This window comes from Apaloderma vittatum, unplaced genomic scaffold, assembly GCF_000703405.1.
Source record: "Apaloderma vittatum isolate BGI_N311 unplaced genomic scaffold, ASM70340v1 scaffold16507, whole genome shotgun sequence".
Classification (NCBI taxonomy): domain Eukaryota; kingdom Metazoa; phylum Chordata; class Aves; order Trogoniformes; family Trogonidae; genus Apaloderma; species Apaloderma vittatum.
The window spans coordinates 72,248-96,614 of record NW_009725854.1 but is presented as its reverse complement, the minus strand read 5'-3'; the positions used below and the strand labels follow the sequence as shown (position 1 = coordinate 96,614).

At 37.1% G+C, this 24,367-nt stretch overlaps 1 protein-coding gene and 1 non-coding gene across 2 annotated transcripts; both read left to right on the top strand.

The window, feature by feature from the left end:
• Window positions 1–1,104: 1,104 nt before the first annotated feature.
• Window positions 1,105–24,367, top strand: LOC104276671 (selenoprotein O-like; the record flags this gene model as incomplete). The annotated part of the gene is made up of 18 exons (XM_009873080.1): window positions 1,105–1,223; window positions 1,467–1,595; window positions 2,341–2,405; window positions 2,509–2,565; window positions 2,665–2,763; window positions 7,456–7,523; window positions 8,214–8,301; window positions 10,193–10,262; window positions 10,861–10,933; window positions 11,661–11,744; window positions 12,873–13,002; window positions 13,679–13,723; window positions 13,811–13,892; window positions 13,976–14,068; window positions 16,970–17,049; window positions 17,910–17,953; window positions 23,875–23,954; window positions 24,245–24,367. Coding segments are annotated over 18 exons (1,529 nt in total), but the record flags the coding sequence as incomplete, so codon positions are not given.
• On the top strand, window positions 3,536–3,618 carry TRNAV-GAC. Its single transcript is given in 2 exon segments — window positions 3,536–3,573; window positions 3,583–3,618. It is a non-coding gene; the product is annotated as a tRNA-Val (tRNA).

The following is a 24,367-nucleotide window of genomic DNA, read 5'->3' as shown; positions in this document are numbered from 1 at the left end:
AACACCCTGCCCGGTGCCTTTGCGCTGCGGGTTGTGCAGCTGCTGAAGCAGTAACTAAGTGAAGACGTTATATACAAAGTCAAACGCTCGGTCCTTTTAATGCAAAATCGATAGCGTAACACCTGATTTGAAGTACATGAAGCGGCATAGCTCTCGGGCATACAGAAGTCGCCTTAATAATTAAGATAATTTATGTGGTCATATTACAGAAATGATTCCTTTGGGCGATGCAATTTTTTGCGAGCATTAAGAAATAGATGCAGAGGCAGCTGGCTGTAACAGGATTTGTCATTGGAGGGATTGAGAAGGACGCCTGGCTAAGACTCCAGAGATGCTAACTAGCTTACAGTTTTTACAAAACAGTGATTACTTGGCACTAGGGTTTTATAATTGACATGGAGACGTAAGAACTGATGCAAGCAAAAATCCACGAAGATGTTAAAACACAGTATCAGCCCAGTCTTTTAAAACAGTATTTGCCCTGTTACTATGGATCAAGGCATGGAGCAGGTTTGAAGGAAGAACGAGGCACAACTTCTGTGTACATACGTTATGCTACAGCAAGAGCTGCTGCTTCTGATCCGTTCGTTCCCTGTTTGCATTACTGGGGGCAGACTTCAGACTGGTTTCTTAGGTTACTTGCTAATCATTGCTGCATATGGACTTTATACCACAGTTACTGGTCTCCCAGTGGTTTAATCTGTTGCACTGCATCGTTCAGCTGTGGGGATGGCTGAACTTTCCTGTCTCATGCAAATATCTTTTAGGGTTGCATATAATTGAGTGTGATATAAACTGCCTGAGACTGTTCTAATCACAGTTAATTTAATCTATGCTTAAATGTGTTTTAAGTCTTAAAATTAGTGTGCACTACCAGTTTGTTTAAGTGTAAAATTCAGTCCCTCTTTTAAAAAATCCCAAACAGAAGGAAATCCTGTATTTTGGGGGGCTTTCTTTTCATGCAGAATTAATATAAGTTGTGGTAAAGAGTTGGGTTTTAATTATTTCTGAGGTATTTGGATGCAAGAGGAAAGGTATTAAGAATGATATGATTAATTGTTTGGGGTTTTTTTAAAGCATTTTTTGTCTGTTTCATGTTTGCAGATCATTTTCCAGTTGATACAATTCAGGAAAATTATGTTCGTAATGTGAGAAACTGCATTTTTTCAATTGCCTATCCTACACCATTTAAATCTAGAGTTCGTCTTGGAGCTGTTTCAAAGGTTGGCTATTTTTTTTGTTCCTCTCTAATTATTAGAGATTGCTAATGCATGTATTAAAAGATATTTTAATATTCATGTGCTGTTTATTGTGAAAGCATCCTACCAATGTATGTTTTAAATGAGTAGAACAGTTAAAACACATTGTATGATGCCTTCTAATAACAAAATCTTTTGAAAACACTTTGATTTCCACTGAAAATTTTATTATATTCAAGTACCACCTGTATTATTTTTTTTCTCCAGGAAGTTCTTGAAAATATTTTAGATCTTGATATATCTGTCAAAGAAACATCTGATTTTCTTCAGTTCATCAGCGGTGGGAAGGTGATACTTGGGTCTGTTCCATTGGCCCATAGGTATGGGGGCCATCAGGTAACTAATGCACTCATCCTTCCACGTGGAATTATATTGGTCTTTTTTTGTAAATTATACCTTAGCAACACCTGTAAGTATATGAGTGTATGCTGGTAGGTGTATGAACACCTAGGAACAGTTTGATTGCAGATTTGTTCTTCAGAAGAAGAGAGCTATAATAATCTTTCACAATACCATGTCTGCCTTTTCTGCTTCTGTTTATGCCAGAAGCAAATGATGTTTTGCACTTCCATTAGCTATGGAGTCTGCTTAGCAGCCCTGCAGCCTGACAAGTTCTGATTCATGATAGGCATTAGCAGCTGAGAGGGGTGAAGAAGGGCAGAGGCTCACTGCGATACCATGATTACTGAGAGTTAAGTGTCATTGAAATGAGTAAGATTATTAATGAAGAAGAATGGTAGAAATTTGATTTGTAATTTCCAAATAAAAATGTATAAATTGTGAGCTGTGTCAGTTTAAAGGCTTATTATACAAAAGAGCCAGGGCTGTGGCTGTACTTTGTAGCCGGAAGGTAGAGAAAAAATAGGGGGGTTACTAGCATTGTTCTTTTTCTGTGGTTTTCTGATTCATTATTGGTGTGAGTGTGGAAATACAGCTTTAGGGATGAATATCTTAATAACTACCTGAGCAAATGTGTCATTATATTGTGTAAATCCCAGAGAACCTACATGTAATTTGCACTGTTTCAAGTATAACTGCTATAAATGGTAGAAGAAAATAACTTGATTTTTGTTTTTGTCAGTTTGGTAGCTGGGCAGGTCAGCTGGGTGATGGAAGAGCCCATTTGATTGGAGTATATACAAACAGGTGTGACATTTTTTTAAGTGACTGATTCAACTCTGTGTTCTATTTAGCTGATTCATGCATAAGTCCAAGTGTGCCATTAGAAATGCTAATGGTATTTTTGCAGGCATGGTGAGAAGTGGGAACTGCAGTTAAAAGGGTCAGGAAAGACCCCGTACTCCAGGTAAGTTACAGTTAATCCATGTACACCAGAAATGGTTGTTTCCTTTTTTAAATTTGCTTTGATTTTATGACCTATTCCTTATTGCTCTGTTCTCCATAGGAGTGGTGATGGAAGAGCTGTGCTTCGCTCTTCTGTGCGAGAATTTTTGTGTAGTGAGGCCATGCACTATCTTGGAATACCTACAAGCAGAGCTGCTAGGTATTTTTTTTTTTTCTTTTTTCACAACATCCTAATTTACAGGTAATTTTGTCAACGAGTTTCACTGGGCATCGATAAAGCAGGACAGTTAGGTTCCAGGAGAGGTTTTTGTTTTCATAGGTATACAATCAGAACAAAATATGTATCTCCAGTTTTCTATATTTTTGGATAAAGTTTTCCAGGACAAATAAGCTCCAGCAATTAATTCATTCACTTGTCTTTTAAGTGCTTTAAAGTATTACTCTTTTGGAATATGATGTTTTGTACTGTCTGTGTCTTGCGGTGAACAGCTATTACTTACTTTTAAGACGGTCTTAACTGATCTACCTTAATTTGAAATTGGTTCATTTTGTAAAGAAAGTAAAAAACGGAAGTTTGGTTGAGTGGTCTGGTGCTAACTCCCCTCTCCAGCTTTTATGATACTGCAATCAAGACTTCTTTCCTTTAAAAAAATAAAAAAATCATTTTCTCCATTGTTGCTCACCAAAAGACTTGCAAAAATAGCAGGGTTAGATTCCAGCCCTGTGAAGAAAAAAAAAAAAAGAAATTACCTTTAGTGTATGCAAATAGTCAGTGAGTCTTAATACATTTTACATGGTTAATAGTGAGTCTTTTATTACACTAAAGTTATGCATTTGGATGAATTTTTCTAGAATCAGGCTAAGTAGGAAAGTGTTGAAAGGGGCTGTTTCTGTATTGCCACAGTCACCTTATAGTTTTTAAGATTGATGGGGAAAAATTGTCAGTCAGATGAACAGATGTTATATTGGGGGGGCCGGTTAGCTCAGTGGTTTGAGTGTGGTGCTGACAAAAATGAAAACACCGAGGTCGCGGGTTCGATTCCCGCTCGGTCCCCATGTGTTGCCTGGTCTAGTCGAGAGGTGGCGTCCCTGCCCATGACAGGGAGGTTGGACTAGATGATCTCTGAGGTCCCTTCCAGCCTATGCCATTCTATGATTCTGTGATTGCATGTAGATAATTGCTCTCAATCTCTTGCTTGTGCAAACACCCCTCGAGCTGAGAGGAAGATTTTGTAAAAAAAATAAAAATTTAAAATTTAAAATTAATTCTATTTAAACCAAGTAAGACATACATTCTCTCATTTGTATGATTTTCTCAGAATGAAGTGAATTTTTCAGATGATTGTGTTTAAAATGTCAAGTTCATTTTTGTGTTCTAAGAAGTCCCATGTCAGTACTCTGGCATTTCAGGCTTTACAGAAAGTAAATGTTGTGCAGAAAAGGCCTGTACTCAGCTGTCACATGTCTAGGTGTCTGTATTTGCAAAGTGTCTGCAAATCTCTCTAGCATTAATTCTAACACATTTCCTGTGTTGAAGTGCAGTGTTTGTAAATGACGTTTTTGATGGTTTATTCACTGGCTTCACTTTGAGACCCTTTGCTGCTGGCTGTTAATGCAGAACTTTAAATCTGTCTGAGTACCAGCAGGAAAGCATCTGGTGAGGTTATAGCCTTTCAGTGCGGTCGTCTCAACAAATTGTTCAGTGCAAACCAATATGAAATTACTCCTAAACTACACGCAAATTCTACTGAGTACACAGTGTGCTTTAGTTCTCTGCTGGCAGCTTGGTTGAATGCCCGACGCTCTTAACTGCAGTGCAGCCTCTCCAGACTGTTAGCAAGACTTCATTTGGAAAAAAACCCAGCTGATATCCATATTCTTTCCGATGGGGAGCTGTTATTCTGAGGCTGGTGGGATGCACTCACAGAGGTCTTGGCAGACATGTGGGGAAAAAGCCTTACGGCTTATCCCGGAACGCTCAGCAGGTTGGTTTGCTCTATTAATTTTGTGTTCCCAATGAGGTGCTGCAGTGTATGACTGTATCACCAGATAAAGAACCCCTCGTCATATGGTACCATTTTGGTCAAATCTGGGACTGCCAGTGAGCAGTATTGTGCAGTTGGTCAAAAGTGAGTCAATAGGCACTTTCAGAGTGACCCTTACTTGCATGGAGCTTGATGTTCGTGCAAAAAAAAACCCAACAAACAAGCAGAGCACTTGGGAGTGTAAAGTTGAGCCCTTGAGCCAGAGCCAAAGGTAGGAGGGATATAATCCATCCATCCATCCTTCTGTGGGTGCTGTTCCAGCTTCTCTGGTGTAAGAGTAATTTCTGTGCTCTGTTTCCTGTGGTTGAGTGTATGTCTGGCCTCCTGCTGCCTTCCTGCCAGCAATGGCACTTAGCAATTACAGGCACCACTTGAAAACTATTTTGGTAATGGGAATGCAGGTATCTTTGTGACTGCCCAGCTATCTGGCCAGCTCTCAAGTGTTGCGTGTCCATGGCCTTGTATTAGTAACTAACCAAATGTTGATGGCCCCATGTTGTGTGTGTTCATTTTTTTTTGTCAGCAGTAGGAGATGTGCTTGTATTTTGCAGAGAGCTTGCTTGGAGTTACATGGACAAAAAGAAACAACCCTTCTGGCAGAGGTCTCTTCAGAACAGTAAAATTTAGTGCTGTTATTATTCAGACTTCTGTCTCCTAGTGCTCCGATACACACAATAGTTTGTTAGTGTCTGGGGTTTATTCCCTGTTTTTGAAAATTTTTGTCTTCCTTGAAGGATTAAGATTGTCTTCCATCTCATTGATGCCAGTGCTTTTTGTACTTAATCCTACAGACATACCAATCATATGTGATTGTTTCCAAAAAAGTTTTTTTTTTTGAAAAAGCTTCTTAGTGTTGCATGTGTCAGTACAGCTCCAGTAACAGGAGCAGATTGATTTCTAAATGCATTTTCCCTCCTTCTAGGACAATTCACTTTCTGCTTTTTGCAGTTAAGAGAACATTCAGTTTGGATAGCTACTAAATACCTTCAAAATACCAAATGGAGCAGGAGCAATTTAGTTTCAAAACCACAGCTACTGTTGCAAGCAGCTCTACTGTGTAAAATTTCAGAAAAATAATTTGTTTTCATGACATTTTGTACATTTTTATATGCTTACCCCCCATATTTTTGGTCCAACTAGATTCTTTCTAAAATCTTTACATTAAAGTGTGTAAAATGAGAATCTAGCGTACTCTCAAAATCTAACACCTGGGAGTTGTTTTAGCTCTGTGACTGTCTTCAGTCATATTTATGAATGGAGTATTAGGTTTGCTTCTTGTCCTTTTCTGTGTACCTCCAAGGAAAGTTTAGTTCTGTTGTCTGCGCAATCTTCAACCCCCAATTGGATAGCTGTAAGTAGCTGCATTAAATTTCCAGTAGCATGCCACCCAACTATTTTGAATCATAGAATCATAGACTGTGTTGGGCTGGAGGAGACCTTTAAAAGTCATCTAGCCCACCCCCCTGCAGTGAGCAGGAACATCTCCAACTAGATCAGAGCCCCGTCCAGTCTGACCTTGAATGTTTCCAGGGATGGAACTTCTAGGATCTCTGCGGGCAACCTGTTCCAGTGTTTCACCACACTTGTTGAAAAAAATTTCTTTGTTGTATCTAGTTTAAATCTGCCCGCTTTTAGACTAAAACCATTACCCCTTGTCTTGTCATAACAGGCCCTGCAGAAAAGATTGTCCCCATCTTTACTGTAGGCCACCTGTAAGTATTAAAAGGCCACAATAAGGTCTCCCTGGAACCTTCGCAAGTTTAAAGAACCTCACTTCTTTCGGAGAGGTGATCCATCCCTCTGATCATCTTTGTGGCCCTTCTCTGGACCCACTCCAACAGGTCCATGTCTCTCCTGAATAATGTTTTCCAGTTACCAGCAAGCAATGATAAAGATGGACTATACAAAATGAGCTAAATTTTCCTGCTGCTAGACTCCTGAACAAAAGAAATCTTCTCTACCCATTGAGGAGATGACACCTCTTCCAGAAGATAGCATCAAGCATTACTTCTGTTGGATTGTCAGTATAATCCTTGTTGGTTTAGAGAAGAACTTCCTACACGTTAACATTAGGGGAATACGGTGCCCTAGCATAGTTTGTGATGGTTGATTCCATTTTATTTTTCTTGATATGACAGAAAATACAGTGAAATTACATATTTTATTTTGTAAAATGAACGTAAGTTGTGAAATATTTTAGAGCAAGCAAAGTTATTCCAAGCACTCACAAATCTCAGTATTCAGATAAACATGAAAATTTGTAAGGTGTGCAGAATTTTAAGGCAAATGAAGAGATTGTTTTTAAAAATGCAAGTACAAGTAGCAGTGGAGAAGAAAGGGATAACATTTCATCAAAATTATGGTGCTTTTTTCAGTGTTGTTACTATTTGAAGAGTTCCTGACAGCTAAGGGTCCCGAGACACAGTTTTAGCTCAAGTGAAAGGGAAGCTCCGTTTGTTGCAAAAACATGGTTTCTGATTTCTCTAATTTTGCTGTTGTCTTCAGGGAAATTGTAACTTATTTAATGTTATCATCAGACTTGGCAGTCACTGTGATTCCAAATGAGTGCAGTACTTGTTTTGAATGCCACTCCCTTCCCAAGAACAGTGTAAGCAGTGGAAGTTGGACAACTTTGTAGAAATACAAAATAAATGCATCTTGCTAATGAAGCTTGCTAAGCCTCGGCTTACTGTTTGCCTGTGTCGTTTGTAAATAGAAAGCTGTGCCAGCAGAAAGAGCTTTCTTATGAAAGAAATAAAGTTATATAAAGTATGACAATATACAGTAGCATTGTAAATTATTTTTCCTAAGACAACTTTTTAGTGTTAATTTCTTATTCGTTACAGCTTAGTTGTAAGTGATGATGATGTATGGAGAGACCAGTTTTACAATGGAAATGTTAAGAAAGAAAGAGGTAATGAACACATTTCAAAATAATATGTTGCAACACTGTAACTTAATTCTTCATTGCAAAAATGAATTTTAATGTCATGTATGTGTTTAAAAAAAAAAGTGCTGAATAGACTCCATTTAATTTATTAAGTTATAAACCCCCCTTGGAGTAATGTCTGAAACATGTCTTAAATGGTGCCCTATGAACAGGTCTGCTGTGATAGTGACATATGTTATAGGGGTATAATTTTTATTTTCTCTTACTGTTACAGAAATTATAGTGAAAATCAGTGCAATATTCCATTGTTCTGATAGCAATACCAGGATGATGGAACACTGCTGTGTCTCATTGCTCCCTCATCTACATCCACTTGGAAAAAGAGTAGGATGGCACAGCATGGGAAAAAAATCTATTTATGTGGATTCTTTTGGTGTTGCTACCACCTATAGAGTAATTCTAGTATTAATGAGGTACTGGAATTTTGCCTGCCTTTGCTGGTATAGCAAATTAAACTTTTTCATAAAAATGCATGTATAGTAGGGGAATATTATACATATTCATCAGTTATGCATTGAGAGTACTTAAAAAATAACAGTTTAACTATGCATATGTTAATTCTGTGTCTATAGAAACAACACATGATGGCTCTCAATATGAAACTGTTTTGTTTTGCTGACACTGTTTACATTTAAACACCTGTCTTTATTTAAGGTGCAGTGGTGCTACGTCTGGCCAAATCCTGGTTTCGTATAGGATCCTTAGAAATCTTGGCTCATTCGGGAGAACTGGACTTAGAAAAGTTTGTATTTAATCTTCATAGTAACTATATTTGTTTTCTTAACAATCAAATATGTATTAGGATGCCTATATACAATTGGAATTTAGACAAATTATTTAGAAAGGAAGATTGCATGGTTTAGAAAGGTAACCTATTTTTATACAGCGTAGAAAAGATCTTACCTCATAAGGGTAAAACCCCCTAGATGTTTTTGAAGGCCTGAATCTTAAAAAACGAGAAAGGTTTTATAGTTGAAATAGTTGTGGTAGCTAAACGCTAGGGAGGGCTTTCTTGTTTTGGAAAGATCTGTAAATTTAAAGTATAAGTGCGTACATTTCTCATAGTTGTCTGTGAAGCTAAATTAACAGGAATATGAAATAAATCACTAGCATAAGTATGTTGTATATAAAGCATGCTCTCCAGAAACATGCAGATCCAGAGAAGTATACTAGGTAAGGAATTATCGCATGGTTTTAAGCCTCTTAGAAGTATTAATGTGTGTGTCAGGCAATTAGCATGACAAATATTTAGGCCTACTGTAAATATTTTGTTGGTCATTTCTCCTCAGGAGGAATAGAAATGGTTCTGGGGTGCTTAAAAGCAAACAACTTCCCGTAGCAGCAGTTGTATGTTGTATCTGATACTCAGTTTAATTTCCCACATCAGTCTATGCTGTCTTTTTTTTTTTTTTTTTTTTTAAATCTCATAACAGATTCTAGGTGTAAAACAGATAGACTGAGTTAGGGAACTAATTTTAAGGCTGCTTTTCTTTCTTTTTTTTCTTTTTTTTTGGTTAAAGTATTTGTGACCTGTTGGATTTACGTAGCGTGGCTTGAGGAGCAAAGATCGCTTGTGCTCATGAAAAATAGATGACTCCTTCCTGCCTGTTTTGGACGGAGCTTCAGAAAGAGTGACCAGGAGCAGGCCAAGGCTAGTGTGACTTTCTGTGCTTCCTCCTCAGAGAAGGTCCTCCTGAAAAAGGATGTGCTGGAGCAACCAGCTAAAATGCAGAGACAGTAGGCTGGGCGCCCTTCTAAAGGTTGGGTTGCTACATTCTCTAATAAAATCATGAGAGTTTGAGGAGAGTTCAGTGATTTGCTCCAACAACCTGATTAGAAGGTAAAATCTAGATAGGATCATAGAACTGTAGAATCGTTTTGGCTAGAAAAGACCTTTAAGATCATCAAGTTCAACCGTACCCAGGTCCAACTCCTGCTCAGGCTGCCTACCCGACGTGTAGATGGTGATGACAGGTTCCTGTGCCAGTGGCCCTGGCTGCTTCTGACCACAGGAGGGTCCTACAGGGAGTCCCTAAATGTGCTAAATGGCAGCCGCTCTACTTTAAAGCTTTAGATGTGCAAAGATACGCCTCTGACAGGTACTGCCATTTCTAACAGACATATCCCAATTTCCCAAGCCGCTCTTGTAAGACTATGCAACATTGTTTTGGGAACTGTTTCGTTACTACTTAGTAACTGTTTTGTTACTATGGCAAGAAACACTCCTTCATAAGAGTTCAGCCATAAGATTTTTTTCTGAGAATTCTGATGTAGAATTATTCTTTGTATTCATATATTTTTGGGGATTTGCAATCTTTTTTTTTCTCTAAAGAAAAAAGGTATTACTGCGTGCAAACGAAGATCCTGGTGTACTCTGAAAGTTTAAAATGTGGGAATAATTTTAACTCTATGTGGCAGTCTCCAGTCATATTTATGACTGGAACCTTAGGTTTTGTATCTTGGCGTTTAGAGAGGCTTAATCCAAAACTCATTGGAATAAATAGATTGAGTTTTTTAATAACTGTTTGTAGTAAGCTGCAAATCAGCATTTAGCCATTTAAAAACAAGAATTTTGAATGATCAGTTTTAAAAGGACCAGTTTTGTTTAAAGAATTGTGTCTTTCCTGTTGCAGAAAATTGCTCGACTTTATCATCCAGGAGCATTTTCCATCAGTAGCCATGAATGATTCAGATAGATATCTGGTAAGTCTTTTTTAAAAGTTGTTTTTTTTCTTCCACAAGCATGTGAAAAAGAATTATACCAAGCTTTTCAAAGTCTCAAATTTTAAAATGTGAAGTAAACTTTCAGGTTTTATTAGTCAAAGTTTTCTAATTCTCTTCAGTAATAACTTGGGGTTTGAATTTTTTTTTCGTGAAGTCAAATGTGAACATTCTTCATCACTTTTCATTATGGAAAAGTTTACTGGGAAGCTTCTATTTTCTGAGTTTTTTTGTTCTCTTACTGCTCAGATTCTAAGGTCATGAAGTGATGAATTATGCTTTTTCTAGTTTAAATGTAGTATATATAGTGTATACACTAGTGTATGTGGTGTGTTTGTTTCTTCTTTGACTTTTTAAGCTCTTTTAGGGTGTCTGTATGTACTTAAAATTTAACTATAGTCTTTGCTGGATAAGGTTATTGTGCAGTTTTATTTATAATGTGAATGAAAAGTCGTGACAGATAAATACATTTCAAATAGAACGTGTGATATATTTCTAAAGTGAATCAAATGTTTTTTATTCATTATATTCCATATTTTTGATTCAAAGGACTTGAAGTAAAATATGCATTTGATTTTAGGAGTTTTTCTCTACAGTCACAGCAGAGACTGCAAATTTGATTGCATTGTGGATGTCTGTGGGGTTTGCACACGGTAAGCTGCAGCAGATGGCTTTGCAGGAGTGACTATAGTCATATACTTAAAGATGGCTTTTATTTTTCACTTTCCTCTTCAGTTCTTCTGATGTCTTCGCCTCTTATGTGTTAATGTACAAGTTTTTTTGGTAATGAGTTAGGAGCACTTTCTGATCTTTCAAAGCATGACTGTATCTGACAGAAGCAAGAATAGGAGAGTGAGAGCTCTTAGAATTGATGTGATAGTCTGAGGTACAAAGACCCGGTATTGATGTCATATATAAAATGAATTGGTCTGAATTTGGTGCATCTGCATCAAAGCTTGTGGGTTTACAGTGTGTAAGATACGGTGCTGTCCACCTTTGTTTTAGCTTTATATTGTGAAAAATAAAACAGCTTGTTTTGCTAACACAGCACCCAGTCAGCTTTCAAGGAAGCAGCTGCTGAACAATTTGCAAGATGCTGCTTCAACACCGTGTTGTAGTACTAAAGAGGAAAGGAAGCAGTGCCACCTAGACGTACAAGGCAGCTGCAAGATAGTGTAGCAAACAGGTTTTCAGTTTCATACTTAAAATGTGTGCCAGGTCAAGAGTGTGAGAGACAAGTTTATTATCCAGAGTCTGATTTCTGAAAGGTAACTGCTCCACAGTTCTCTAGATTCAGTGGATCTATTTCGCAGCAAATTTTCTGGGGACGACAGGGTTCAGGTGGAATTTTAACCTTTGTTTCTCCTTGTTTAATTGTAGGTGTGTGCAATACAGATAATTTCAGTTTATTATCCATAACAATAGATTACGGTCCATTTGGATTTATGGACTCCTATGACCCAAGTGAGTGTAGCGCCTGTTTTAAAATATATTCTTATACTTAATATTTATTCTTTATATTAATTTATGTAGTTTTTGTGTGCATGAAAACTCCTAACATTATTTGCAGAAAAATCCCAAGCATGTGTATTGTTTGAAGAGGGTTTTTTGGGGGAAAAAGTATCAGGGGCTGATTTTATGATGCACTATACAGGTTGTATTTCAAGTGTTAAAAAACTTGTTAATGAAATATTATTTTTATTAAACTAATTTCCATGAGAATATTTCCAGTGGAACTTCATCAATTGAATAGACGCTACAACAGAAACTTAGAAAACTAAAAATTGTGTATTGCTGTAAGTACCCCAGAGCAAAAGTGGGATATAGTAACTTTGCACGCATTGTGCTCTAGCTTTATAGTCACAGCAAGTAATTACATATTGGAAGACAACAAATCAAACCTACCCAGTCATGGTAATCTGTCTTTAAATGCATGAACTCTGTCAATCTGGGATTGACAGATATAGGTCCAGTATGTACATAAATGCATATTATTAGATCGTTGTTTAGAGGTTGCCTCTCAGTAAGCCTCAGAACCAGCAGTGGTTATTTTGTAATCTGTTTTCATGAGACTGCAGCTTCAAATTAAGGAAATCAGATGAAAATTAATGTCATATTGTTTCTATTGTGTTGAAAACCACAGGTTTTATTGCTGAGCAGGTCAGCTGGTGTCAGCTGCCCCTTGCCCACCCCCAGCCTAATTTGCTGTTACTTCTCAGAAAATACTGGATGTACAGTTGTTTGATTAGTCTGTGTGCTAAACAGTAGCACTATATGTGGTAAGAACATTGAATAAGATGTTGCTTTTAGTGTAAAAATGGTCTTTTTCTGTTTAAACATCTGAATTTATTTTGTATCTTCAGGTAGGAGAATGTCACTTGTGACATATGGGAACCTGTCTGTGAAGGATGTATTTGCAAATAATAGACCTTGAGTTAATTCACTGTAAATAACTCTCCTTGTGATCTGATTTGAAATATTTAGTATCTTTAGGGCTTTTCTTAGTTTGCTCTATGAGTATAAAACCAAATCAATATTGATTGATTGCAATTGATCTGTTTTGGAAAAGTAACATTTGTTTGTTTGAAACAGATTTTGTTCCAAACACATCTGATGATGAAGGGAGGTATAAAATAGGAAACCAGGCAAATGTGGGGCTCTTTAATCTGAGCAAGCTGTTGCAGGCTCTAAAACCTTTATTGGATCCCAGGCAAAAGCAGCTGTAAGTAATCCTTAAAATGTCTTAACAGAACTAGTGTGATGGGAGACCCTCTAACGTGTAGGAAAGAAAGGGATTAGCTTTTAAAGTCTTTTTTTCTAAGTGGAAATCGATTCTGAATTAATTATTGGCCAGACTAAGTTGGAGGGGTGGGAGAAAAGGTTTTCACTGGTCATAAATAATAGCAAAATATGATTGGAAAGTGGTCCCAGATGTTGTGTGGTCCATTCCCCTTTCCTTAAGTTAGGAACTTTGCCTGTAGTTTTCTATTCTAATTTTGTCCAGCTTGTCCTTTAACTTACAAAGACTGTACCTTCTCCTGAAGTAGTAAGGTAGCATTTTAATATACTGTAGTAAAGATTCCTAATATGAATTTTCTTTCATGTGTTTTAAACTCATGACTTCTTATTCAGTATGAAAAGGAAGAACATTGTGTTTTTCCTCTTTGCAGCAACTGTTTATGTATTTGAAGCCTGTTAAAAAGTTTCTACTCAGTCTTTTTCCCACTACAGGTCCTAGCTGATTCAATGTTTGTGAGGTAGCAAACATGTTTTCATTGTTTAGTGTACAGCAGGATGCTGCTTCAACACCGTGTTGTGGTACTAAAGAGGAAAGGATTGTACCCACAGTAGTACTGTAGTTCCACAGAATCCAACATTTCTTTTGTTTTTTTTTGCAGAGCATCCCAGATTTTGGAGGGCTACGGTGAGCACTATTACAGCCGGTATGCAGTTCCAGAACTCAAACATTGTAGTCACTCCACTATAAATGATGTTATCTGACAATTTCCTTACTTTGTTATTATTTTCAGTTTCACAGAATTATTTAAAACAAAATTGGGTCTTCTTGGGGAGGATGAGGATGATAACTATTTGATTGCTTTCCTCCTAAGAGTAAGTTTGTTTTGCTATTTTTTTGGCAAATGTCTGGACTAATCCCATGCTTAAATTCTGATAGAAATGTCTTTTTTCACTAGCTTATGGAAGATACAAAGGCTGATTTTACAATGACATTTCGACAGCTCAGTGAAACTACTGAAGACCAGTTAAAGGAGCTCCATATTCCTGAGGTATGAATTAATGTGAAATGAGTAAATCAGCTTGGATTATGTCAAGAACCCTGGCATAATAGAGACTGTCTCAAGCCGTGATTTTCTTGGGAAATGTGTCAATGTAGTGTTATTAAGGGACAGGGAGACTAATGTATCTGTGTCATGCTACCACCCCATGTTAAGCCTGTGTCTAGTAATGAAGGATACATTAATGAAGAGTGCTAACTAAAGATACATTAATGAATAGTGCTGAAGTAAAATTTCGAGCTTCTGACACAGATCCAATATGAGTAGTCATAAATATTCATATACAGGTGGGAATGTGATTTTCTTCACATTTAAGATGGGTGTGCTAGAAATTCCCCTTCCTTCCCCTCCTTTTTTGTTTGTTTGTTTTGCGTAAGAATACCTTCTGATAGAATTTCATAAGATGAAAATGTACAGGGCTTATAGGGAAAATTTCAACCTCAGGTCGACCAAACTAATCCTAACATGGACTTACCAGGAGACTGAAGCATCTCAGGCCCATCAGGTATCTAATTACAAGTGAGATCCCATCCCAATTTAAACTCTTGGCAGAATCTCAGCCCACAGTGGCTTCTTCCCTTCCTTGGGCACAAGATCAATTCTAAATGTAGCTTAAAGCATAGCAATACATTTTGACATTGTGTCCTGCTCAGCCTGCTGGCTCATCCTTTGTGGCTGCTAACTCAGCCTAAACTTATTCTTCAAGACCAAGTACAACCATAAAAGAGATGAAAGTATTAAAATGAAAGATATAAACTTACCTGTAACTGTAGTGCAGTCTTTAGAAGTGGAAGCATGTCTGAAATATTTCAAGTGGAATGAGATGCTAGGCAAGTAATAATTGGATAAAAATGCAGAGGGAAAATTCTGAAAAGAGTGTTTGTAAGTACCTAATGTAGAAAGGAAAAAAGGAAGCCTTTTTGCAAGAGCCAAAAGGACTTATTTTTTTAATACAGTGCTTTTTCCATGTGAAGAATATTGTTCACTTTACCTGGAAAACTTTGTTGCCTTTCTGTAACTTCTGGCTTATTTCTGTTTGTCTTTGAATCCAATTCGAAATGAGAGCAGGTGGCCTTCTGAGGTTGTTTTAGGGAGCAGAATGACTGTGTAAAGAATGAAAATGAAGAATGAAAATGAGGAGTTAGTCTTTGGTTTTTTTCAGTTGTCACCTAGACAATTAAGTGATTTTGACTAAATTCTCCATTTTCCCTTGTCTTCTTCTGTTAAATAAGAGGTCTAACCTGACCTTTTTTTATGAGCCTGAACCCATTAGGAGTTAAAAAGTTGAGATTTTCTAGTGGTAAGCAGAAAAAATACAAAGAGCTGTAGCTACAGAATGCATAATTTCTGCAGAGAGGGTGATAAAGAGGATGGGTGTGTTTGTAAGAAAATGTATTTTTGTCATAGAATACAGGGGATTTTTCCATTTCTTGGTGGCCTGCGTGCAATAGGAAGAACAGAAGCCATCCTCGTAGTATGGTGTGGCTCCAGACTGTGCAGGAGTGACATTTATGACAACTCCATCTCCCCTTTAAAGGTGCAGGCTGAGGAACTAAAGATTGTGGTGGCATTGTGACCCTGCTACTACACCGAGGGTCACTTGCGACCTTCATTTTATGGCAGCTGACTTTTTTTTTTCCCCATGCACAATGAAATGATTTAGCCCACAAGTTCTGAGTCCCAAAACTAATGTGCTAAAGCAGATACAATTTTATACTGGTGAAAAGTTTTTCTTTTTTAATATTTTCACCTGCTGTTTATTCACACACTAATACTTTGTTAGTAACAAAGAAACTTTTCATGTTCATTTGTAGATCACTTAGGATTTTTTTTCTTTCAGCTGGAAACCAAAGTTGACCTAAAAATGCCAGAACTCTATGGCGACTCTTCAGGAGTGCTTACATTTAGTACTGACTAGAAACATTTTGAAATTCCTCCTAAGGCAGCTAAACCTTGCATGTCTTTGAAGAAATGCTTAACTTTCACATTCACCTGTTATACACCTGCCAGACCCTCAGCTCTTAGTCGCTTCTGTAATTGTAACACATTTTTAGACACAAATGTGGTTTTGATTATATTTCTTTGAAAAAACACAGATGCAATCAAAACTGTGTTTTGCTCTTGTTTGGAAGTTCCCTTATTTCAGTTTTGCCTGCTTTTTCTTGTATATCTACTGTTTACCTGGGTTCATCTATTTCCATTTCTTTCTAATCTGTTATTTGTAACTCCTGTTTTTATTCGTGAGCATTGGCTACTTTCTCTCAACCGAGCAATGTGAAGCAGCTCTTAGCTCAGTGTGGTCAGCCAGGGAAGCCTACTTCGCGGTTGTTGTCCAACACTGCGAGTAGTAACCCCAAGCTCTGGTTTCTCTCTGTTTGCATTTTCCAGGTTCTTTCTCCTTTTTCCTCTCCCACTGTTTCTATTCTTCTCAGTCTTCTATCCCTGTAGCCTCAAGTTTCCCTTTTTCTCCACACCTTACCTTTCATTATCAATATATTTTCCTTATTCCACAATTTTTGAAACAAAATAGAATAAAACTTGAAATTAGATCCATACAAAACTAAGAAGAGAGTAAAACCTGTAGTTTTGTAGCCTAAAAAAAAAACAGGTCAAACAATAAGCCCAAGAAAAATAGGGTTGAAATGCTGGAGGTGTTTAGATAGGATTTGCTATAATGGAAACTGATTATTATGGATGTATTATGCTAACAAAAAGAAATAATTTAAATACAGAAGAAAAGATATTATTAGAATTTTGTAAGAGAATATTGCTTGAAGGGTCATCATATGTTTCTCTCTTATAATCTTTTAATATTCATTTGCTTACTTTGTTTTTTTGCCTAACAGGAACAGGACTCTGAATACCTATCATTAACTGTTTCTTTCTCTTTAGGACTTCTGGGCTCTCCAGGATCTGAGCAAACACAAGTTATTTTCCAGATGGGTTACTATGTACCTCTTGAGATTAAATCGGTGAGTCTGATGGAGTTTCAAGTGTAAAAATAACAGCAAGTGTGTGTTTGCCAGAAGCAGGCAACTTCAGTTTGCAGTGCTTTTTCATAATCTTTAGCAGGTCTGCTAAACTGGCCCAAACACGGTTTCACGTACCTTTTTTGTCTTTGTGGTTCTAAACTGAGCTAGATTCTATGTTAATTACTACTGTATTTCTGTTTTAACACACAGATACATAAAAACGACATGGGAGGAATGGTGTGTATTTAATGTCTTTCATTAAACTATTGATCAGATTGTTTGTTTGGTTAATAATTTTTGTTAAGATAGCAGTCCCAGAGATTCGTCCAAGAATCTAAAAGTCAGGCTTTGCAAATACATATGAACCAATAGTATTTCATTACTGCTAATACTTTTTTTAATTTTTTTTTTTTTTACTATGTAATAATATGGCTTTAGGATGACAGGGCATTGAACAGTTGTGAGTACATGGATTGTGTTTGGAAATCGCTGATGTTGCATAGATAGGGACATGCTTCTCAGAACTTCCTACCAATTATTTTGTCTTAAATCAATAAAGAATGTAATGTGTTTTTCTCAGTCCTATGTGGTATGCATGGCTCATAGATGTGGAAAGAAGTATGTAGCAGGTACTTGGAAATGTTATTCAGTAAATACAATTCTTAGGGAAAAAGAATCAATACAAATACAAAACCTACAAGGAAGTGTGCAGTTTTTTTCCAAGTCTAATCATTCTTAGATTCACACCTACTTCCACTGAACACAAAAGCAGAAGACAATGAATTTAATGGAAGTCAGATAAAATATTTCTAAAAATAAATAAGTGTATCTTTTTTCTTCTTTTGTTTTTTCATGTATAGTAACAAGGGTGATTCAGACACCAAGAGAAGAAAAAGAATGACAGGTAAAACAATCCAAAGGAATGCATATGCTTGGAGTTGGCAGCTATGTTTACATAGGTTTCTTCAGTGTTAGTTAATATTTGTTTTGAGGAGAACTAAAATGTACTCCTTTTCTGAAGAGCAGAATCTTTCATTATACTGCAGCAAGTCTTGTAATCCTGTACGTTCACTGTAGCTGTCTCTGGTTTCACTTAACCATGTGTGGCCAGACTTGTCAATACATATGTGCTTTTTCTTTAAGCTAGATGGTCAAGATGTTCCTTGGCTATGACGAGGTGCTCTTTTTCCTTAGGGATCCTTCCTTTACCCTCCTTAAAAAATAATTAAAAAATCCTTAATTTAATTGTCCACATTTATGAAGAAATTGGTCTGCCCCAAACACCTTCTGTTGTCCATGCAGTCGTATCAGTTGACTGAAGCCTAAGGGTGTGAGATCATGGAAATGCACCACAACTACCAGTCCAAGCTGCTCTTCTCTAGATTCTGCTGGTTTTGAAGGACAGAGCACGTGTCCGTTCATATTTCAGGTAATTGAAATGAAGATGTGGTGAAGGCAGCTCTCCCTACCAGTATCCACAAAGGCTGCTCTCACCTGTGTCACACCATATGTGCATATAGACACTGAAGCAATCCAGCCCAGCTGTCCTGCTATGGTCTATTCAATATCAATCCTCATTTACCTACTTGCTTATTTTCCTTTCTCTTATTTTACCTTTTGGTACTTATTTTTTCAATTACTTTTTTTTTTAAAATCCCCATTTTTACAATTTCCATTGTCTCAGGAGGTGCCAGTTCTCCGGCTTGTTCTATGATGTGGTGCTTGGGGATTTCTTTTTTTTTTTCTTTTTTCCCCCCTTTTTCCCTTTGGTTTCCTTTAAGAACTTAAGAATTACTGGCCCATGGAAACATGGTTGTCTCTATCTCGTCGTGTCTCAAATGGAGCTTCACCTTAGTTCTTGTAATGTTAGCCGCGTTCTGGCTGCTTTTAACTCTTCAATGCAAAGTTGGGTGCTTCCTGCAAGGACCCTTAGGACTTGATTTCCTTGTAAGAGCTGCCCTTCCTCTTCTGCTCTATCTGCTTTTCCTGAGTGTGGGAAATATCTTTTCCTTGATCTGTACTTCCTTCCTTTAGCAGTCTGTGAATGTGTCAGTTTGCATTGTTCAGGAGAACATTGTTGGGTTTTTTTATGGTGATGAACCCTTGATGATATCAGGAAAGATTCTGGGAAGCATCCTGTACTGGCTCAGTGGACTAAGATTTGTCTTGAGTCTTCAAATATGTCCGAATCCTTTCTCTATTTTGTAAAGAATTCAGGTTTCTGAAACACGCACTTTTTTTTTTCCCTGCATCTGAAAAAAAAACTTGTCACTTGTGAAAGAACTGTCTAGTTATGAAAGGAACGTATTTCCATTCTCCAAGTTACTCTAAACACAAAATGTGCAGTGGAAGTACTGCATTTAGGAAGCAGTGGATATGAAATTCTTAGAATTATTCAGGGAGAGATTTTTGGGGTTTTTTTGGATCTGCAGTGAGATGTGGAGAAAAGGGAGTGAAGGAAAGGGAAGAGTTGATCAAATTCTGCATGAGGTATTATATGCTTCAGTGTTCACTGTTTTGCAGGGTGCTTTATTCTCATTTGTAACAGAAATGGATCTATTCTCTTGTTAGATATTGATTGGTCATTTTCTTCAAAATTTTTGATTGATTTAGTAGGAAAATGGCAGGAAGACAGCATTGGGTTTTGGTAATAAGATAGGAAAAACTATGTAGGGGGCTGGTTTGGCGCTAACAACGCTAAGGTCACGGTTCGATTCCCGTTCGGTCCCCATGTGTTGCCTGATCTAGTCGAGAGGTGGCGTCCCTGGCGGCAGGGAGGCTGGATTAAAATGATCTCTAGGGTCCCTTCCAGCCTAGGCCATTCTATGATTCTATATCTATAACACAGGGCCCAAATTACCATCACACGGACTTTTGTGTTTGCATCCACATTTTCTGAGCAAGGCTCCATTCATTTTTAAGAATGCCTCTTACAATTTTACATGCATTTTTAGAATGTTAATATGAAAACAGTTACCAAGAAGAAAGACTTATTATTTGTATTTTGGTGGGGCTAAGGAGTTTCAGCTGTGGGACTCTGAGGCTCTTAGCTCAACTACTCTTTAAAGGTTTTCAACTCCTGTTTTCCTCAGCTAAATCTTAATGCTGAAAATTGTTTAAACACTTCTTAATTTTCTGCTTTTTCAATCTGCTTTTAGAGAAGATTATGGCATTGAGTTATATTCCAAATCAGAAAGGATCTCAGTTTGGGAATGATCTTCTGCACACGAGCATTGTGATATTCTACACGTATCTCAGAGGATCAGTACAGGAGAGAGACAAAACAGGGAAAAGGTTTTGCCCTCAGGACGACTCTTGTGCTAGTGGTCTCATTTTGATAGCAGCCCAAAACTTGATATGCAAAGATTCACAGTTAGTTTAGTTCTCTTCTGTATAACCAGTGACCACAATATATTCATATAGCAGAGCTACACAGAATCACAGAATGTCAGGGGTTGGAAGGGACCTTGAAAGATCATCTAGTCCAGCCCCGCTGCCAGAGCAGGATCACCTACAGTAGGTCACACAGGAACACGTCCAGGCGGGGTTTGAATGTCTCCAGAGGAGACTCCACAACCTCCCTGGGCAGCCTGTGCCAGGGCTCTGTCACCCTCACAGTGAAAATTTTTTTCCTAATATTTTTATGGAACCACCTGTGTTCTAGCTGGTGCCCATAAGCTAGCAGGTATTCCTAACAGACTACTGATGTTAATTTGTTGTTTTCTTTACAATTTTATCGTCCTTTAAAAATAAACAAACTTTGTTAACATTTTCGCTAGCTTCTCCTTATTATAGTGTAACTGAAATTTCTTACAGGTTGGGGGTTTTTTATGTTCTTTTTTACATTTAAATAGATCTCTTAAATGCCTCTTGTGATCTCTTAAAATCGTTTATGTCTTTTTTAAAGTATTTGCTTGTAACAACTGTCCCTTGTCAGTTCAACTTGCAGCACAAATCTGGCTCAATTCAGTGACCTGTGCATTTTTACCCAGCATTTCATGTTAAAGAGAAAACTGTCAGGGCTCTCTAGATTTTTATATGGGTTGGTAAGTCCCTCTAAATTTCCTATTGCTGTCTTTAGTATTGACTGACCTTGAATATATTGCCATCATCACCTTATTATTCATGACCTTTCCCTCACCATTAGTAAGTCTAGTAAAATATCTTACGTCCCAAAGTACATTACCTTGAAGCATTTCAAGTTGATCACTTATTCATTATCTTCATTTCTTTTTTGTCTTCGTTTATTTTTCAGTCCTTAGTAGCCCTTTATCTTGTACTGCCTAAACATAGTTCCTTAGGAGTCGATCAAAAAGTTTTGACAATCCATCTCTATACAAGTCTATCATTTACTTCTTTACAAAGGAGACATGTAAAAAACCCAGTAATTTTAGTCCAGATCATAAAATGCTCATAGGGGCACAACATTTCTTCTGCTTTGTCCCTTTCTTATCTAGCTTGCCTTATTCTCTCATAATTATCCTGTCACTTGTGTTAATTACAGATACTTTTAACACCACAGTGAAACTTGTCAATTTGCAATTGTTAAGAACATGTTTCTGGGACAAATATTCTCCTGTTAAGATGAGTCATGGCTTTAATGTGAATTTTAATTTTTTTTTCACATGAATCATATGTTAACTTCTTCACCTTTAAAATATTCATTTTTTTATTATTATCACACTTTACTATTGAAAACCCATTTACTGGATGAAATCAAATACTTGGCCAGAGAAAATTACTGTGCTTTGTGGGAAAAATGATATTTTTGTTGGCAGTTAGGGCAGGGTGTTGTTATGACTATGTGATGGTTATCAGGGTTCCAAATAGCCAGGTGTCTTTACTGGCTTTTGTTTAGTACACGTAGGCACATACAGAACAGCGCGAAGGTGAACAACACCTGCAGCTGGATGGATTGCATCTCAGTCTTCCTTCTCCTGGAAGTCAGCACCTGGACACTGTGCTGGTTGTTCTCTTACCTGTACATTTTTTATAAAGGAGGGATAAAAGGTTGCAGGAGCTACCCAGGATGCTTCTGGTTTCAGCCCATGTTCTGATTTTGGGAAAGAGCTTCCCCTTCTCTCTTCTGGCAGGAACGTGAGTGGCCTGTGCTCAGCATTTAGAACAGAGGGGGATTTCTCGATCCTTTACTTTTTGAAACCCTTTGTGGTAGGCTGCTGCATGTCAAATCTTGTGGCTTAAAATAACAATCATTCAGTTCCAAACAAAGAATTTAATTGTATTGTGATACATAAAATAATCATGCAAGCGTTTCACTGATTACATAGCTTCAGTAAATTCTAGTTTGTCTGTTGGTTAAATGGTTTTTTGGAAGCAATGCTTATTACAGAGAAGCCTGTTCACTGCACTGAGCACTGATTCTGTACAGGGAGCTATTAAATATGAAAAAAGTCCTGCAATTGTCTGATGGCAGAAGCTTAGAAGGAGCCAGTTGTAGCTTTTCTCAAAGACAGGAATTGTCTTGGTAGTCAGTTATGGTTGCAAGCTGAAGCAGCAGTACAGGGACATGCAAGAACAGAGTGAATTGGGAAATGGAAATAGATTAAGTTTAATCCTTTTATCCAAAATATTGTTTCTGATCATCCCCCTCCTAATATAATCTATTATTTGGACATAAAAAAAGCATCATAACTAGCTGATTAGGGGAAATGAGTAGAGGGAAGGGACATCAATGGAAAGGGAAGGAAAAGATGAAGTTTGTGTATGTCCATAAATGACAGGATTTTGATTTCAAGTCCATACTTGCTAATGCCTCTGGTAGCACTGATTAATCTCTTCAGGCTGGGAATTCTGGGAAAATATGAAGAACAATGTCAAATTAATACTTACAATGAAAGCTTGAAATGTTTGTTACAATTAATCTGTAACACTGTTTTAATCATTAATTAAGGGAAACCTTTCTGAAGCAGAATCCCGAGCTTTAATTGCAGAGCAAAAAATAAGAGTTTTGTTGACATCATGTGCTAAAAAAAATTGTAATAAAAGACGTGTGCTTATGAGAATTGTCCTTGGCATACAGTTTGAGAGAATTCCTTTTATGAGTTGTTAGTTGCTGTTCTGTAAAATGCTAGTTGCTGTTCTGTAAAATGCAGCCTGGGTTACTAACTCAGCAGTTTCATTTTCAGCGTCCCTACAATCTCCTGACCTCTGATTAGACGTAATCAGCCTGGAATATGCCAGAGAAGCAGCACAGCTGCTGTGGGTGTTTCCAAGAAGATACAGCAGATAGTTGTAGAAAGAACTGTAGATCCTCACATCCCAGGAAACTGAAAGGAATGACAAAATTGAAAAAGTAGTCTCTAAAAAGCACAGCTGAAATTCCAACACTAACGGCTTTTATGGACAAACTTCTGATATATGGTATAGAAGAAGGAATATCAAGTACATATATTTTAACTCAGTAATTCCTTTTTACATTAAATTAATTTTTGTGATCTCAAGGAATGTATTGACAACGTTGAAATAGACCTTCCAACAATGTAGCAGGAACGTAGGCCACGGTAAACTAATCACATTTGAGAAGTGCTGGCGTTCAGAACACAGAGTCCTTTGTGTATCTGTGTAATGTTCTATACTGTTCTAATTTTTCTTTGGCACTTTGGTATTACTGATTATGCAAATTTTTTAAAAAATCCTTTTAGCAGCTCATAAAAATAAATATTGATTCATTCTTTTTCCTTTTCATGCATTTTTGTCTTGATCTGCTAATTAAACCTTCTTGAAGATTCAATGACACGTTTCAATTACTATATTTTGCTTTTGTTGAATATGTCTAAATTTAACACAATTTATTTTTTGTTTCAGCTGTTAATCCTAGATATATACTTAGGAATTGGATGGCAGAATCAGCAGTGCAAAAAGCTAATCTGAATGATTTCTCAGAGGTAAAATGATTTATTTCTTTCTTGACATATTTATTAATAATTGGAATAATTGTTAATGAAAGAGTTGTTGCATTTACACTTTGAACCTATGTTATACTTTGACCGATGTTGTGTGATGTACGATGTTAATACGAATTACTCTTAAAAATGTTTGCAGAACTATTTATAATACTCATTACAACATTAGTAGTAGTGACTGTATGAATAGTAAGCAACCCAAGCGGCAGAGACTTTTCTTGTTTGTAGGAAAACATCTTTTGTAAAAAATTACTCATTTTAATTACTTCCAGGTTCGTCTCCTTCAGCAGATTTTACAACATCCCTTCCAGAAGCAACAGGCTGCAGAGAAAGCAGGTTACTCCCTGCGCCCCCCAGCCTGGGCCAAGGATCTTAAAGTAAGCTGTTCATCCTGA